Genomic DNA, 20230 nt, shown 5'->3' on the forward strand with positions numbered 1-20230 from the left:
GGAGGTGGTGAGAGGGTTTGGCCGAGAGTATGGAGAGAACGGAGAGAAAGATCATAATCTTGTTATTTGTGAGGTAATGCCTAGTCTTGAAACATGAGATTTTTCCATGGTTATATGGTGGTTAAACATGAGGTGTCACATATATGTTTAATCTTCATTCATCCTTTCTTTCCCTTTTTTTCTATCAAAGTCTGAGAATTGGGCTAGAGAGGTAAAAAAAATTACTTTAGGCCCAATCTTGGTCTTTGTTTGGAATCATAAGGCCCAATAATTTCTTTTCGGCTCATTAGGCTCTTAAGGTGGTTTACGACCCAATATGACTTAGAAGAATGGTTTTGCCCAACAAGGCCCATTAGAGATAAAATGAATCGTGTTAGGTTCAAAATAGTCGAATTGAAGGCTTATTGGCCCATTAGGCCCAATAAGAAAATCCTAGTCCAATATAAACTTGAACCAAGATTTTTTTTAGGGTTTTCAACTCATAATTGACTTTTTGAAGTACTTTGTATAGAGTTTTGAACTTCACTTATGAGTCTTGATGGAATTTGTTGTCATTGAATGAACATCGTACATATTATCCAGTTAAGGTTACAAGGATTATCATAGTTAATGTTTACATGAGCATATAATTTCCTAGCTAAATTGCCAGTTGTGACAACTTTTGTTTATATCACTAAGGCTAAAAAATCTTCTATCGTAAATTGACTGTTTATGTCTCCCGGTGCCTTACCAGTTTTGCCGAAAAACTTCGATGGGCCATAAGTTCTTCGTTATAACTTGGATTTTGGCGTTCTTTATATGTACGAAACCCTTGAGAAATATTCTACAACTTCGTGAAGATTATTTATTCTAAATAATCTTTTGTTGAAAAGTCATTTTTGACCCCTATTATCTCTAAATTGACTAGCCCGGATATACGAGCATTACACCTGCTACCTACTACCTTTTAGCATCTCTGTTTCCTGGCTTATCGGTGACATTCCAATTGCGCGTAACTACAACAACATCTGTGCCGAATAACAGTCTCAGAGACTGCATGGCGAGGTTACGCTTCTTAGAACATGTTCCGCACGATTGCAACAACGCGTACGTTGCATTGCACCGATCGACTCGCACTCCTTTCAAGAAAGGAGTATCAAGTTAGCTTAAGCCGCATAAGCAATGTTTGGCTCATCGCGTAATCCCACGACTCTCATGGGCGAGGTTCGGTCGTTCTCTCTACTATTTAATGTATTGGTGCTTTAACTAGTCCGATCCGATTATCAGCAACCAAATCGCATCAGACTAGGGGGACTTGACGACGCACAATTTATATGACTAAGTCCAGTCCGATGTCATTGGCCGCGTACCAATAACATCAGGCTGGGGGGACTTGATGATATATGTTCCATTAGCATGGCCTAGACCGCTCTTGCGTACCAGCCTGCCCTGGTGTGCTCCTGCCAGCCTTGCCTGGTGTTCCCTTGCCAGCCTTGCTGGGGACTCTCCTGTTGGCCCGACCTGGGGACTCCCTTGCCAGTCCTGCTGGGGACTCTCCTGCCGGCCCGACCCGACACTCCCTTGCTAGCCTTTTATAGTGTGCGCCCGCTAGCCTTGCCTGGGGCACGCTCGCCAGCCATGCTCGGTGCCTCCGGGTGGCCTTGCCCAACTCTTTGCTAGTTGGGCCTGAATTGGGCTGGCCCAAGGCCTGACCCAATTCCCCTTAACCTAGTTGTACCCTATAAATAGAATAGTGCCTCCTCCATGCAGGGGGACCTTTTCCTAGGGGCTTCCCCATGGCTGAGCCACCACACTATATTCCGACCGGGTGGCTCAGCGACCACCCGCCGCCGTCAGCTACCATACACCACCACCAACATCAAGATGGTTTCTCTCCAACTATGGAGGACCATCTCAACTATTCCAGCTGATCTAACTTGACCATCGAAGTCCGCTCCCAGGGCATAGTCCCTGGGGCGGCTCTAATGACTTTGCATTGTGATGTCTAGATCTCCGCCGCAGTTGAAGACCAGAAGACTCCCCGTAGGTCGATGTCGCATCAGTCCATATAAAGGGATATTTGGTCACCAGTTCCATATACATCAAAGATGGAACCTACATAGTCCACATCATTCGGAATAGGCATAATGTCACTCAAAAGGGGAACACCTGGCTCATAGTAGTATATCTTCTTACAATCTAATTGCATGAAACGTATGAGAAAAGTAATACACTTTGCGTATGCCATACCATAAAAATCATGATATGTAAATGTGAATTTCATACCGTTGGTATAAGAGAAAGGACGACTAATAAACACATAGTTAAAGTTGAGTTCAACTATAGGACACATCGCAGGGGGGTCGAGGTTGAAATAGCTACTGCTTGCCTGCTACTTCACTTCGTTTTGTAGATTCTTGAAAACCCTAGCTCTTTCTCGATGTTCTGGAGTACTGATAATGAAACGATGAAGAATAGCTTAACTTAAGTTCCTCTCACTTACACTGATAATTACGTGACATTACTAACGTGACCTTCATATTTCTTTTTATTCGTATTTATAATTTACATGTAAGCAATCTAACCGACTCATCCGTTACCTTGCTCAAAATGACGTCATTGACATGTAATTTTAAAGTTTGACTAATTGTGCAAAAAATAACTTTGGTGACCAATTCGGAACAAAGTTGAAATTTTGTTGTGTTACAGTATCATTTTCCATATAAATAACTAAAAAAATCTAAAGAAATAATAATTTTTGCTTTTATAGTATGATGAACTTTTTAACTCAGTCAAATTCTTGATTCCTCTAATATGTTATTGTCGTTTTTTGGTTTTTTCATGTTCTCTTTTTAATCGATCTTCAGTTATCCCAGTTCAAAATCCGTTCGGTCCAGTTTCAGAACCATCCCTACTTTATAATCATGTGTTATGTGTTGGGAATTATTACCTGAGAAGTAAATTTTTTCTCTTTTTAAATTAGGAAATTTTATAATAAAAATATTTTCTTTAAGAATAGACAAAAGAAACAAAAATTAGAAAAGAAATTATTTTTCACTCTCTGGTAGACCCTTAAAATTCCAATCATTTCGGGTCCACCCCAACAAACCATACATTTATTTATTTATAAATTTCTCTGCAATAAGATTTGTAAGAGAGAAGGGGGCTGAGGTGGGAAAACAAAAGGGAAAATTACCAAAAAATTCTGTCAAGAAATTACTTCTTTAATCGAATGGAAGCCTGTTAATCACAGAGAATCAACTAATCAGAGGAGACAAAAGGGTCTCCTTTGTTATCAGCTTACCCTTGACTGTCTGTGTGTTGTTTTCCAGGTACGTATCACAACCCTTAATCATGTTCTTCAATCATTTCCATCGATTCTTCAATTGGATTTCCATTTTTAGTTTCTGTAGTTTATACCCTTAATTGTTCGTGTGAAAGAAATGATAGATTTGATTTGAAGTTTGTTGGATTTTGCAATCGCATTCAGATCTCTGGTTTTATTGAATTCCCTTTAACTAGATCGTTTTCGGATATCGATTTTTTGTTCGGGATTGCAAAATTGGGCGTAATCCACGAGAATATGTGAAAAGCGAATGTTTGAATATCATCGATTTTCGATTCCCATTTTAGAAAAACTGTATTATCTTCTATTATTGTGGTCTACCCACTTCAATCGGGTAGACGATTCAAATGTTTTTTTTTGGTTTATCGTTTTACCAAAAGCGGAAATTAAATCTGTACATTTATTTGTTGTTGTTATTTCGCAATCGATTAATTCGTACATAAAAACACTATCATTACTGTTTAAAGCTTGACGATTCCAAAAAAAACACGACCAAAACACTATGATTTGGTACATAAAACACCATCATCACTGTTTCGATTTCGTGTAAAATTTCGAAGTCTGAAAAACTAACAAGCCACTTAACAGATACTCAAGGAAGAAAGCTTTCGATTTTCATGGGTGGATTTGACGATCATGGTGGGATAATCGGCGATTGGATGCCTCCGAGCCCTAGCCCTAGGTCTTTTTTTGCAGCTATGTTGGGAGATGATCCTGGTTCAAGATCAGTATCCGACCCTCCAAAACATGATACCAATAACGACACCGGGTTCACTTTCCCTGGACCAAATCCCCAAATCGGGTCTGAAAATGGTGATGCGTCAAAATCAAGTGAATTTGGTGATCAAAAAACGAACTCAAGGGCACCTCTTGTTGAAAGAATGGCAGCTAGAGCTGGTCATAATGCTCCTAGGTTGAATACAGAGATTATAAAATCTTCTGATAATTCACAAACTCAACAATCTCCATATTTATTTTCACCTGGTGTTAGCCCAACTTCTTTTCTGGAATCACCTGTTTTCCTTTCCAACTCATTGGTAAGCTCTGCTCACTATAAAGCTAGATAAACTAGGGGTATATTAGTAATTTACTATACTAAATGATCCTTTCTGTTGTAGGTTCAACCATCTCCAACTACTGGAAAGTTCCAATTTGTTCCCAATGGTAATGGTAGAAGCTCCATGATGTTCTTGGATTCCTCTAATAGGATTAAAGAAAATTTCTTTGAGGACACTAATAACACTTCTTTTGCCTTCAAGCCTTTCCCAGATTCGGCTCCTGTATCTCGTGATCATGTAAGCAGATTAACATACCTTTAAAAGTTATTTTTCTCAGGATATTTCATAAACGCTAATGATTTGTTTCTTTTGGATCATTTAGGTGAATCCACCCTTCATGTCTACACAATCTTTTCAACATAATGAAACTCATGTTCAATCTGAAAGACAATTCCCACCACAAAAGATTGAACCAACACAAAATGAAACATCTTCACTCCATATTCGGTCGGGCTTTCTTAATGGCAATTCTGAAAGATCTCAAGAACATCATGAAGATGATGCATCAGATCAAAGAATAAATGGAGATATTGGTAATAATTCCAACAGCGCGTCATCTGAAGATGGATATAATTGGAGGAAATATGGACAGAAACAAGTGAAAGGAAGCGAGTATCCAAGAAGCTATTACAAATGCACTCATTTAAATTGTCCTGTTAAAAAGAAAGTTGAAAGGTCCCACGAGGGTCATATAACTGAAATTATTTACAAAGGGGCCCACAATCATCCCAAACTCGGGCCCACTAAAAGATCTGGACTTGGATGTTCAAACATGTTAAGTGAGATGCAAGGTGATGGAAATGACCAAGGTGGGAATGGTGGTCAGTGGGGGCAGGAAGGTAATTATGAGGTGACGTCTTCTGGGATGGCTATGCAGGGGCAAAACGGTCATTTTGAATCTAGTGATGCTGTGGATGGGTCGTCTACATTTTCAAATGACGAGGAAGATGACCGGGCGACACATGGCAGTGTGTCACTTGGTTATGATGGTGAAGGAGATGAATCTGAGTCTAAAAGAAGGTTTTAATAAAATCTTTCTTACACTTTTTAATTAGGGTTTGAGTAAGCTACTACTTGTTCTTTTAGGGATGAAAAAAATCAGTTTGATACTCTAGCTGCAACGAAAACTGTTTTGTTACATAATCATTTTTAATTATCCAAACACCTTTTAATATTAAAATGTTTTTTTTTTTTTTTTGATATTTTTAGAAAAGTTGAAGCATATGCAGCTGATGTAAGTGGGGCCACCCGGGCTATAAGGGAGCCGAGGGTAGTTGTGCAAACAACCAGTGAAGTGGACATTCTTGATGATGGATACCGCTGGCGTAAATATGGACAAAAAGTTGTCAAAGGAAACCCAAATCCCAGGTTATTATTATTACTATTATTATATTTATTATAATTGTTTTAAATAATACCAACCTAGTTTACTGTATAAGTAAAGAAATGTAAGTAAATTGCTATTATGGGTAAAGACAAAATTAATTTTCCTCTTTTGACATGAATTGGTGTTTTTTGAAATTAAATTTGACAGGAGTTACTACAAGTGTACAAGCACAGGATGCACAGTGAGGAAACACGTGGAAAGGGCTTCACATGATTTAAAATCAGTTATAACAACCTACGAAGGGAAACACAACCATGATGTGCCAGCTGCACGCAACAGTAGTCATGCTAATAATAATAACAACAACAACAACATGACTCCAGAAGCCCTATCGATGCCTGAGCCATCTCGTATGCAAACCGCCATGGCCCGCTTCGATAGGGCTCAGGCTCAGGTAAACCATCATTATGGTTTACCTGGTGGTGGTCATGGTCAGATGGGTGGTCCCACTGGGAGTGGGACCGCCCATGGATACAACGGGTATCCTATGAGCCAACAAGGACCGGGTGGGTTGGCTCATATGGGTCTCAGTCTGGCTAACCATCACCATAGCCATGGGAAAATGCCTGCTCTTCCTGTTCATCATTATTTAGGTCAGCCACAGCCGTTGATGTTGCCAAAAGGTGAACCGAAGGTGGAGCCCATGTCGGACCCTGGTGCACCCATTTACCATCAGATGATGAACCGGTTGCCACTTGGGCCTCAGATGTGAAAATTGTAATTCGATCAAGATTTGTTTTTTTTTTTTGGGGAAAGAGTAGAAGAAAATGGGCTTCATGTTGCATCATCATCTTTTGTAGGGGTTTTCTTGTTTTTAAGTACTTATTTCAAGATTCTGAAACTACATTGGGAGAAGGTTTTTTATCCTTTATACATAAATATTATATTATTATATATATATATATATATATATATATATATATATATATATATATATATATATATATATATATATATATATATATATATATATATATATGACAATTTGAACATTAGTGTATGTTCCATTTCGGCAATGCTACGCAATTTTGTAGTTGGGAGTTTGTTTTTTTTTTACTATTAGTGTCCTTTTCTGTTTACTCTTCTCACTTTTTTTTTTAAAATTTATTTATTATCATCATGATTATTTTGTAATCATTGTATTTGATATTGGTTTAAATGATATATTTATGTGATGAAACTAGTTTTATCAACTTATGCAACACAATGATTTTAATCTTTTATTACCAATTTGTTTGTTTGTTATCAAAAGTTTGACTTATGCGTGTATAATTTGGTAACCAACTTATTTGGTTACGTAGATTGGTAAAAACATTATAATTCTTGTTAAATAAAACATCATATACCGGAAAATAATGAGCATGTTTGGCATGCAATTTTTAAAAGCTCTTAAGAAAATATTGAAAAACAAAAAGTTAAAAGCTCTTAAGAAAAAATTGAAAAACAAAAAGTTTTATTAGAAACTTGTAACTTAAGAATAATTGAAAAACAGAAAGTTTCCATATATATATATATATATATATATATATATATATATATATATATATATATATATATTCTGAACTTGGCTTAATTATTATTATTAAAAAAAACAAGGATAGTGTATTTTAGATAAGACATTTTATATAACTTAACATGTTTTAAAAGTATTCACGTATTTTTATGGAGCACTCATACAAATAAAATAAATAGTTTCCAACTATAAACCATTTTTTTTAAACGGCAAATATAATCTACCCCTAAACTACTGAACTTCACATTTTTTTTTGAAATGATAAATCTAATTTACTCTTAAACTACTCCTTAATTTTACTTATATCAACGACGAAATTTGAACACTCAACCTTAAGGAGAAAGAACAACATTAGATACCGCTGTGCTAGCTACCAATTAGTTTCGCCCTAGAATTTCATAATTCATTTGCTAGTATGCTGATTGGCATCACATTTTTATTCTTCTTTTCTCTCAATTGGGTGGATTTCGAGCTTGGTACTACTACATGAGAAAAGTCCAAACATTAAGTCTTTAACTCTTTATGAGTAGACCCTTTTTGCTCATTGAAAAAATCATGTTACATAGGAAGAACAATACTAGATACCGCTGTGCTAGTTACCAATTAGTTTCGCCCTAGAATTTCATAATTCATTTGCTAGTATGCTGATTGGCATCACATTTTTATTTTTCTTTTCTCTCAGTTGGGTGGATTTCGAGCTTGGTACTCCTACATGAGAAAAATCCAAACATTGAGTCTTTAACTCTTTATGAGTAAAGGCTTTTTGCCTATTGAAAAAATCATGTTACATAGGAAGATATCAAGGCACAGGAAATTGTTATTTAATTTTTGTGAAACTTTAGAATATTTAATTACTAAAATCTTCAAATTTTGCAAACACCAAAGATATTTACAAGAAAGTAGCAAAGATTCACTTTTAACGGTAAGAAAAATAATTTCATAAGAAGGGAAAATCTTAGAAGAACTCTATGTATATAGCCCAATGCTTACTATATATATATATACACACACACACACAGTATTATGTAAAGCATATTCAATATTTCTTGAAATTTAAGAGGTATCACTGTTTGAACAGAATGTACAATAATAGTAAGCTTACAATCTACATACATGCTATACGTGTATATAAATTTATCTTACGGTACCTAAATGTATTTTAGTGTATTACTTTATAGATGTTACCCTAATCCCCTCTACACGCATGACACAACAACCGCCATTAAACCATATCTCATTCATCTCTCTCCTTGGTCTCTTTAGTCTCCGACATCCCTCTGTTACCACCAACTTCTACACCCTCACGACATTAAGTAGATGTTCTTCCTTCTCAACTTGATGACCAATGCTTTAGAAATCTTCTACCCTTACCGGAGTCCGTCAGCCACTTTGTTATAAACACCGACATCTTCTCTCACCATCATAAACCGTAACCGCAACCCTAATTCTCCTCCACCATCATCACCTGAATTCGGCAATATCACACACCATTCAATAGAAATAAACCCCAAACCAGGAGCCAACAACGCACCACCACCTGCCTTTATTATATTCTCTCCTCTAGCAGAATCGCATTAGATAGCCATCTCCACCTTGTCTCTTCCTTTACAACACTTTTCCGATAAAGAACCATAAGATACCCAGTCGACTTTGCTTCAGGTAAGACCAAATCGGCTTCATCCATTTGATCCAGGTTGGGTCAACAACCCTCCATTCCTTCTGTCTTTCTATTAGAATTCAATAACATTTTTGTATGTATGCTTCCATTGTCAGCTATCAATTCAACCACTCTCTCATATTTCTCATTACGATTTGCCACCACCGTCTTTGCCCACCCTCGCTTACACCTCCACTCACAAACTCAAACGCACACCACGCCATTCGCTTTTCTCCATAATCCTTATCCGCCACAAAGACCGCCAATCAACGCTGCCACCACCATTTACACCCGCCAACAAAAACCATCACCAATTACCGCCAACAAGGCCATCAATTTCAAATGGTGTTTGCTTCGTAGAGACTGTTGGATCTAACAAGTATACATTTTCCATACTCAATCTATTGCTTTGTTTTTTATTCTTTTGGCTTATAAAAATCTTGATGTTTGATTTCTCTCTTTCTAATGTATGTTTTCAAATTACTTACACTTATTGAAGTATCTATGGTTTGTGTATTCATATTAGAAAAATATGCAGGTGTGCTTATCTATTTGTATTGTGTTAGTGTTTGTATGTATCCTTTTGTATAGTCATGTTCATTTTATATGTATTTGTTTGTGAATATATTGGACTAAAGAAGGAAATATAAATGATCCTTTATCTCCTTTTCTTGACAGGGTCTCTAATTTGTAGTTGAAATGTAAATTTTAAAGTTATAGGGTTGAATCCATGCTCTTGGAACTTTGGAGATAACAATGAGCCATGTGTTAAATTTTTTTAGATATGCTCTCTATGTCTAACCTGCTATTGATTGTATAGAATTTTAATATGACACTTCTTAAATTGTTTTTTTTCAAGGTTATTTCTTAAAATGGGTACCCTATTAATATGACACTTCTTAAAATGTTTTTCATAAATATGATCTTACTTATGCATCTCTCAAAGGTGTTTTACTAATGGGATCACTTTAGTGGCTTGACTGTTTAAAAAGATCATTCATCGTTGACTGTTCAATCTGTTTTTGTTTAGGAGAATGCTTGCTAATAGATGATATTGAAGCATTACCAATTATAAGCCACTTGCTTATTCTGCTAATTGAAAGAAAACACAAGGTACTTTCATTTATTTGTTTATATGACATCGATTTTTCAATTTTTGTTATAACAATTATCATTTTTTTCCTTCTTAGGCATGTTACTTAGAAACTTTACCCATTTTCATCCCTATACTTCAAAAAATACTTCCAAAAATTCTAATAATTATATTGTACTTTGAAAAAACTATTCAACTATTAGTGAAAATAGACTTATCCTTGGATAACATCACTATAATTGGGTAAATTTATGGAAATATAAAATGTTGTATTTAAATAAAAATATCAAAACTATAATGCTTTTATTAGGTAATTTTTTAAAAACAACGTGTTTCCATCATTTTCAGTGTATGTGTGTGTGTGTTTAAATTTTCCAGCTGTTGCAAGTGTGTATGTGTGTGTGTGTTTCATTAAACTTTTTAGTTGTGTGTGTGGATGTGAATAATATAGTTTCTTTTGGAATGGCGAAGATAGATATGGACTTGGGAAAGTTTGGAATACTCTGAAACTCCCTTCATCGGGTAAACTTCATGCCTCATGCTTTTTGAATCCCAATCTTGCCCATGTTTCAAAAATCGTCTGATCTGTCATGGCTAACTATTTTTTGAAAATCATTTGAATGACATTTGAAAGTACACTGCTATAGTTGTCTTTGAAACTGTCATGTATCTTTAAGCTAAATGCGACATACATTTGTGTTTAATTTATCTTTTAAATACCTCTTTCTAAGTACACTGTTTAATGTAGTGCGGAAAATGTACAGTAAAATGTTGTAATAGGAATAAATGGATGTAGGATGTTATAATAAGAAAATCAAGCAAAGTACCTTGCTATTTCTCGAATTCAATCAAGTTTTATTTTACTTAGGGGATAGTTCCCAGTTTTATTTTGTGTTAAGTGTTGTCTAAATCTTCTTATATAGACTAAATGAACTGTCTATACATGACTAAATGACCATTTTACCATTTCCTTCTAAAAGTGATGCTTAATAACATATACATGGTTCATTTGATAACTGTTATAAATTAAAACTATAAATGACAAAAAGTTGAAACATATTGAATACTTAAATAAAAAGCACATGTGAGTAAATACTTTGTTTATAATCCCCTTTTCATTATGTTAGGCATCTATGGAGAGTTGGATCACAGAAATCCTGAAACTTAGCCGAATTTTTGGTTGATGGTTGGGCGATATATGGGTAGTTAGCTCACCACTGGTGGATAACATGTGGTGAATGTTTGTTGGTTGAGGTTCTCATTTTAGGAAGATCTACAAACATATAATAATATAGCATTTTTATTTGTGTGTGCATATTTGTCTTCATTTTTATTTGTGGCTTTTCAATGTTTCTCCAAATGAAAGAATATGGAGTGTATGATTTTGACAAATTGTATAGTGTTTCAATATTCCAACACTTATTTACATATTAATGTTAGTTTGTAGCCTTCTTGACTCCTATTGTGTATTCTATGTTTACGTTAAAGTATTTATTGTTTATAGTTAGATTATCTAAGTTTTAAAATATGGTGTGATTAGTATTATAAAGTTTATTAAAAAAGCCAGTATATATAAAACATTAGTTTTGTGTTATCATATATTTTGTACATCATAAAAGATATAATAGTTAGATCATTTAAGTTTAAAAATATGGTATGATTAATATTACAATTAAAAAAAACATCATATATATAAAACATTAGTTTTTTTTATCATATACTTTGTATCTTATAATATATATATATATATATATATATATATATATATATATATATATATTCAATACCAAAATGTAATGCTTTTTATGTGAATGACCGTAAAAAAATCAATATCAAAATCCAAAACCTAAAATTTCCCCAAACTCTAAATCTCAAACATTAAACTCCAAACCTTAAACCATAAACACTAATGCATGCTACATCACTACAACCACAATCCACTAAAAAGCTCTCAACCATAAAAACCTCACAATTTGCTATCAAATCCGCATTTTCCATTACCTGATGTGGAATATAGATGTTTATAGAAAGACAGTTTTTCATATTCGCCACTTATATGACTATTTGGGCCCATCTTAATTGTAAAGATATTTGCAGATTCCTTCACTAAAAAATTATTTGCAAAAAAAAACAATACACACTACCTCCCCACCCTTATCGTCGTCTGTCGCATCGTGCAGGTAAACGGATAGTGTGTGTGTGTATATATATATATATATATATAGTACAAATGAACCATTATTCTTCCTAACCTTTGTAGTTTTAATGTTTCGTAACCGGTTAGCCCTAAGCAATCGGTAATTCCATTTTGAATGTGTTCAGTGTGAAGATCTGGATAGCAAAAGTGCGTGTGTGTTTCGGTTATCTCGATTTGAGCTAAGCCTACTCATTGTACCCGTGGGTCGAAGGCACCAATGTCGACCCACTAGGATTGTTTTATAGGATGATAGTTGTGTTTGTGCCTCTTGTATTGTATGATGGGCCCATTATATGATGGGCTAGGCCCAATTGTATATTGCGTTGAGCACATTGATTAGGAAGGGCTCAGCCTATCATTATGGGCTGAGCCTAATGTGCAGGTTAGGCCCATTGATATGTATAATATGTGGTATTTTGGGGAACTCACTAAGATTTGTGCTTACATTTTCATATTTATGGTTTCAGGTACTTACAGTTCGAAATGGAAGGGCCAGACGTGATTGCACAACATACCCTAGAATTTATACCTCATTTAACTAGTCATGATTTTACTTTGTTGTTTAAATAGTATTTCACATTGAATGAATTTGGGAATACAATGTTATATGAATCAATGGTTTAAAAATGAAAATTTTTCCATGACTTTTTAGGATGTTACAAGTTAAGATGTAAGATGGTTAAATTAGTGTTAGTGCGATGGAAACACACATATAGGCCAAACCTCACCTAGGAGACGGAGGACGTCATGATGAGTTGCTATCCTCATCTGTTTATAGATGCTTGATTCAGGGACAAAATCATCCTAAGGTGGAGAGAATTTTAATGTAACGCCTGGTTCTTGGTACACATTTAATTTAATTATTTATTTATTTTGAAAGGACTCGACGAGTTGGTGACCCTAACTCGTCGAGTAGAGGGTAGAGTATGCGCGGGGTTTGAGGTAATTACTCGGTGAGTCGAGATCCCCGACTTGGCGAGTAGCTCGGCCAGGGTGAAACCCTAATTTCGGGGTTTTGCACCCTATTTAGGTATCTTAATCCCCACCCCTTGGACTCATTTACAGATTCCTTGTCCTAAACCCTAATCCACAAACCTAGAGCATTTTGGGAGTGTGAGCCATCCTTGAGTGGTTTGTGTGTTCTTGAAGACTAGAAGAAGAAGAATGAGCTTGAAGGTTCAAGAAGAAGGTTATAGATAATAGAACCCCTTCAATAAAACTACATCATATTACTCCAATACATGCTACATGCACATTCATAAATATATTTTACATTGATAATTTGATTACAAAAGATTGGATACAAACCTTCTAAGTTTTAGTATATTACATAACTACCCAGGAATCTATTATTCATATACATACATAAACCTAAGTACAAAAGTAATAGTATAAACTATTCTAAATCTTCCAACAGTATAAGACTATACTGGATGCTTATTACCTGCAATTGTTAAACACTGAGAGGGGTAAGCGGTGACGCTTAATGAGTTCAATAATAGATACAATATAACCTTATGCCATATATATATATATATATATATATATATATATATATATATATATATATATATATATATATATACTTCAATATAGCAGAAGCAAAGAGAAACAAGGAACAACAAAGGCATATGTGAATCATGTGACAGACTTTCCATATCAATCAATGATTTGATTCAAAGATATACAATCAATGAGACATAACAATTTCAATACTTGATATACATCAATAAAGCTTCGGCCTAATGGTAAAGAAGACATACACTTTCTGATTTAAACATTTTGGTAGATTTCAGGCTTTTAGCCCTATCTAACCTTCTGCCAATGTCATAGGGGTAGAAGTCATTCTCTTATGAGACATGCTCTACACAGCCAGAGGCTACATACCAATACCACTGTGAATCTAAGTCCTTCCACTGATCACATGGTCAAAGGTACATCTTTGCTACCAAAATAGCACAAAATAATAACACGGAAAAACACATAGCACATATAACACATAACATAGAATTGTTCCTATATATTGAACTCACTGTGAAATAACCAAGGAATAAATGATAATTTGGGCAGCACTTCGACTCTAAAAATGACTTTCTATGATGAAACCGAGGATTTTAGTTGAAAATCGGCCTTACGCGGGCATAGTTTCGACTTGAAAATATGATTTTCTCGGGAACTTCAGAGCGTCGGGGATGATACTAGGACCTCGGGGGTTTAAAATTAGCTAGAGAAGAAGTAGAGAGTGAGAGAGAATATATTTTCTAAACAAAAACCTGAAGGCGTTGCTTTCTATTTATAGTGGCTGAAACCCGAATTACGTTGGGTGTAATCTTCACGTACACTGGGCATACTGCTCTATTAGCCATTACGCTGGGCATACCCTGATGTGTGGCATCATACGTGTTGAACTTGTGTGACACGTGTCGTATGCGAAGAAGGTGTTGACATTGTCACCTCCGGATCACAAACATGAGTACGCTGGGTGCACACTGATTTTCTAAACTTTTAAAATCCATATATTTTGCACACGAGCTCCATTTTTTACGTTCTTTATATCCACGCGAAGGTGAGATTATTCTCTACACTTTTCATCAAGACTCTGTCGGCTAATTTTGACTTTAATTTTAAAGTTATATTTTTAACAGGCCGAGATAGGAAAAGTCCGTTAAAAATTCATAACTTCTTCATCTGACTTCCGTTTTCGTCTGTATTTTTACCGTTGTTCTACTATTAATGAGACCTTCGATTCTCGTTTAGGTTGTGACGGCTAAAAATCACCCGATCTATATTTCGAGTTTTTAGCTGTCTACTGCTATACCGAATCTTAGAAAAATCATAACTTACTCATACGAAGTCAGATTTTGACGTTCTTTTTATGAAAGTTCTTAGTTTAACGAATACTACAACTTTCATTTAGATCATAAAGGATACAAAGTAGTTTATCAAAAACTCACTTTTTACGTCATACAGCATCATGCCGGTTCTGTCGTGAAACTTTAAGGAGTCATAACTTCTTCATTATAACTTAGATTTCGATGAGGTTTTGCCTAAATGTTTCTAAAGATATTCTTTACAACTTTCATTAACATTATCTTTATTTATTTCTAACTTCATATTTTCGTAAATTTTCAATAGTTGACTTTTGATCGGAATCTCATAAGACTTTCAATACTTTCCGAATGATTCTGAACATAGTTTTACTTCAATTCTCGTAAAAATATATGTTAGAACTCAATGCTCAAAATTACAAAGCACGATACCTGAACTTGTATGTTACAATAGAGCCAGGGATTTCGTTCCATTCTCATCACTTTCTGGTAATCAAGCTCCTAACTTGCCTTGTGGTTCCTTAGATCTCTTTATGGTCACTCTTATGGTATTTTTGTCCAATAAGTATGATTTATAAGTCATGGATGCCCCAAGTTGATTATACTTTCAAATCTGGAGTCATTAAGGAGTGTAAAGGCATAAAGGTGCAAACTTTATGCCATTTGAGTCCCATGCAAACCCTAAGGATGTTGTTATGGCCTTTTAAGCCCCAAAGGGCCATGCATGGAAGTAAAGTTTGAGACTTTATGAGGTTGGTGGGTGTCTAGGGCCTAGATCTTGGTTCTCATGTCTTAGGTAGGATTAATAAGTATTTTAGACAAAGAATTATGTCTTAAGGAGCTAGGGTTTGAGCTAAATCCATTAAGAAAGATTGGGAGTAGATAAAGTTGGAAACTCTACCATTAAGAGGCCATTTCCAGTTTGTGGACGAAGTTTGGGACTTAGATCTGAAGTGTAGGGTCTTAATCTGTTAAGATGGCCAAACAGACAGAGAGACTCGTCAAGTCCATGAGGGAACTCGACAAGTCGGACCGAGTTGTCTCATTCCAGTTTTTGGTAGAACTCGACGATTCTGTAGAGGAACTCGACGGGTTGATTCTCCAAGTCACAACTATGAGCAGCTCGTTAGGACTTGACGAGTCAGAGGAACGAATCGGCCAGTTGAGTCGTGATTTCAGGATTTTTGAGTTAAAAGAGCTCGACGAGTTGAAAGGTTGACTCGGCGAGTTGGTCAACTCAGAATGTTGACTTTGATTAGAGAATCGACTTTGACCAGGGGTAAAATGGTGATTTTACCCTTTGATGGATTTTTAGTTTTCTAATTGATTATTATTGTATAGATTTAGCCGAGGAGTCATGGGAGCACCCAGCAGAGATTCCTCACACACGAGTTTAGCATCTAGTTTGAGAGGTGAGTTTTCCTTTAGTAGGAATGGGTCGAAAACACCAGCCCGTTTATGTATGTTAGCATATGCCAAACTTCGGTCTGATGCCGGGGATATTCCGATGTAGAGTATGTGTTTCGGACTTCGATCCGATGCTGAGGCGGTCCCGAGAAGTATTTATGTATGGTTGATGCCTTTGTGATTTATCCATGTTATGTGTTATGTGTTCCTGGCTTCGGTCCGATGTCGGGGCAATCCTGATGTGTGTTATATGTTTATGTTATGTGTTTATGATATATGACACGCCGTGTGTTTGTCGGGGCAAGCCCGATGCTAGATGTGGTCTAATGCCGGGGTGAGCCCGATGCCGGGTAAGCTGATGTCGGGTTCGTCCCGATGCAGCTGGGCAGAGTCCTAAAGTTATTTTATATGTTATATGTTATTTGTATGGTATGTGGTAATTTGGGGGAACTCACTAAGCTTCATGCTTACAGTTTTTAGTTTTGGTTTCAAGTACTTCTACTAGCAAAGGAAAGGGTTTGGGATGATCGCATGGCACACACCACAATTTTATAGCCTCGGATATTTCACTATGATATTTGAGATGATATTTTGATATTTTTACAGTTGATGTCATGTTTTTGGAGATACACGTTTTATGACGTTTACATGATGATGTTATTTATGATTTATTTAATGAATTAAAAATGAAAATTTTGGACCGTATTTTTAGGATGTTTCATTTAACGCCCGTGTTTCTTGCTAGGCATTAATAAAATGATGTAATTGTAATGGTCAACAATTGTAACCCTTTATAAAGTAAATAAATATAATTATCCGAGTATGTTGTGACTTATGTGTAGTTATATATAGTATACATGCTTAAGGCAATATAATAAAATAAAAAATAAATACACATCTTAAATAGAATAAAAATTAGGCTGAATAACCTTGACGAAAGAGGAAGCAATCGTGATGAGGATTTTGGAGATATAAAGAACACTTCAATCAGACTTATAACGAAGAAGTTATGATACTTTGAAATTTCACGTTCGACCCAATACGCCTGCAAATATCGTAAATAATGAATTTTAGATAGGTTACCTATCAGCCTAAGTGAACTGAACATAAGTCATAGTCGTAAAACCGAGAGTGTGCATATAGAGAACACCCATATGTGACTTCACATGAGGAGATTATGATTTTTCTAATATTTCAGCGCAAACATGTTAGCACATAAATTGAATTATAGATCGATTGATTTTTAGCCGAAACAATCTAAGCAAGAGTTGAAGATCCCATCAATATCTATCCGTCGATATAAAGACAATCGAGAATAGACGTTGGACGAGAGTTTATGAATTTTTAACGGACTTTAACAATCTAATTCTGTTAAAAATATTACTTTAAAAATAAATTCAAAAGTAGCCAACGGAGTCTAAGTGAAAGTTATAGACCTCGTCGATAAATGCGCGTGAATATAAAACCCGTCGAAAACGAAGCTCGTATGAAGAATATGTGAGTTTTCTATGATTTTATAAAAATCCACACGCAACCACGCACATAGACAAGATGCGTGGTGCGCATCTGGCATCTACCAAACCTTGACACGTGGTACCACTCAAGAAGCTATTAGGCGAGGACCTGGTTATAGACAATAGTTCCTTTTGGGAACAAAAATTATTAGGTCAAGAAGTCTTTGAGCAGTTCATTTTAGGTTTAATGGTGGATCCATTTTCGATCGTTGGTTATTTCGTTCATTGTCAGCGGTTGGGGTTGTTCGAAGGTTTCAAGTTTTATTAGTTGAAGGTGAAATTGACGTGTGAATCGTTCATCAAGTTTTATAAGGTTTATATATTGTTTTTTGGGTGTGTGTATCCTTAATGATTTGATTGTGGAATTATTGTTCCTAGTAAGTTTGGGTTTGTCATCTATCCTTATTAATTGGAAATTCGAATGTCATAGCGATATTTTTTAACTTTTAAGGTGTGACAGTGAATCTTTGTAGAGTCTAGTTTTGGCAAGTTGTGTAGGTGGGGTTGGTTTTTGGATTGATCTGATTAGGGCTTTGACATAATTGGGGTGATTTTAGAATATTCCTTGAGATTTGAAAGTTTTTCCGAGTTAGTTGCACATTTATGGGATTCTTATCAGTTTTATTTAAGGATTAGGATCTGATCTCGAATGCTTGGGATAATGTTTCTATTAGCAAATGAAGTTCGTCAATTAGTTGGATTCAATTGTAGCTCACCCTTTGCATACGAATGTGATAAAGAAAGAACACAGTCAACCTTAGGTACGTTGTGTGTTCTCTCAGGGAGTGTGTAATCTGAGTAGTTCATCAAATATTGTCATGAGAGTGTATATAGATTGAGTTAGATAACCTGAGAATAGTTGGTTCAACTTTACAACATGGTTTTTGTTTGATTTATTTCTTTCGAGTTAGAACAAGTGTTTGACTGTCTATCAAACACGTAATTATCCAAAACAACAATTATCACAAAATATCAGAGTTCTCAAACGTTCCCAGTAACAAATCTCCCAGCGAGTGTGTACAATCAGACATTCTCCTTCCCGTGGTCCTTAGAAGTTCCTGAAACACATAAATCAATAATTGTAAGCACGAAGCTTAGTGAGTTCCCCAAGATATCACATACAACATAGAATAAATAAACAACTTTGGGTTATCAGCAACCGTGGGGACTATCAGCAGTCCCAGTGGGAAACAATATGCCCTATGGGTTATCAGCAACCTTGGAAATTATCCGCAATCTCAGTTACATATAAACAACATAACACAGAATAATAGTTAGACTTAGCTGGTCATCACAAATACAACTATTCTACCATACAGGTAAGAATAAGTGAGGGACTCACCTAATACTTTTGACAAGTAAATCTCACACCCGAACTGTCAGAACTAGAATCCGCCTAATTAATGAAATAATTAACACTAATTAATAATTAAGATCCAAAACTCAACTTGCGAGTCCAAATCCCACAACTAAGTCCTCTAAGGGAAAAAAGACCATTTTGCACTTCTCATGGCCCAACACCCTAAATCTTGACTACAAGTTAAAAGTCAATGGATGTCAACTTCCCAACGTGTACACTGGGCATACTCTTCCTCATGTGGGGCATACTCTTCCTTACCTGGGGCATAGTACGCTCGACATACTTCGTCTGATTCAGCTTTCACTAACTTTTGTGTCTTAATCTGCTATGACATCTAACCCAATCTCATATCTGACCATCCTAAGGTGTCTTAATCCATAAAGTCATCAACTTTAAGTCTTTGAATGGCGAGGAAGGACCCAATGCAACAAAATTTAACTTCCAACACACTTTAAGTTACATTACTCATGCGTGGGCAGTAAGTAATGATAAAACAACCATTTTTATGAATATATAAGTCCTAAAATGTGTGAAAGGACAACTAATATTCTATGGAGTGCTCCAAACTCATAAAGGTCCAATCTTGGGGACAAAAACCTCATAAAACTCAACCATGGAGATCAAACAGGAAACTCATCAAGGTACAAACTTTATACCTGAAAAAGATGCACAATGAGGAAAGGTTTCTAGATCTACAAGCTTGCAAGCAACAACTCCTTTTTCTCTAGCCTCCTTTTTCGACAATATGCACCAAAATCACTTAATAAGCTCCCAAAACTCACACAAACAACTTAGACTCGGAATTAGGGTTTGAGGAGGAAATGGTGGTTGGTAAGGATAGTCCAAAGGGGATATAAGGTTGTCTAAATAGGGAGTAACGCTTAAAATTAG

General features: G+C 35.7%; 1 protein-coding gene across 1 annotated transcript; it reads left to right on the plus strand.

Moving 5' to 3' along the window:
- The first annotated feature begins 3117 nt into the window (after positions 1 to 3117).
- On the plus strand, positions 3118 to 6649 carry WRKY2 (WRKY DNA-binding protein 2). The gene is made up of 6 exons (XM_078965253.1): positions 3118 to 3311; positions 3914 to 4362; positions 4444 to 4620; positions 4706 to 5403; positions 5593 to 5751; positions 5918 to 6649. Exons 2-6 carry the CDS (start codon positions 3943 to 3945, stop codon positions 6480 to 6482), a joined length of 2019 nt encoding a protein of 672 aa, XP_078821379.1. The 5' UTR covers positions 3118 to 3311; positions 3914 to 3942; the 3' UTR covers positions 6483 to 6649.
- The last annotated feature ends 13581 nt before the right edge of the window (positions 6650 to 20230 follow it).

This window comes from Lactuca saligna, chromosome 7 (genome assembly GCF_052625555.1).
Source record: "Lactuca saligna cultivar CGN05327 chromosome 7, ASM5262555v1, whole genome shotgun sequence".
Lineage (NCBI taxonomy): Eukaryota > Viridiplantae > Streptophyta > Magnoliopsida > Asterales > Asteraceae > Lactuca > Lactuca saligna.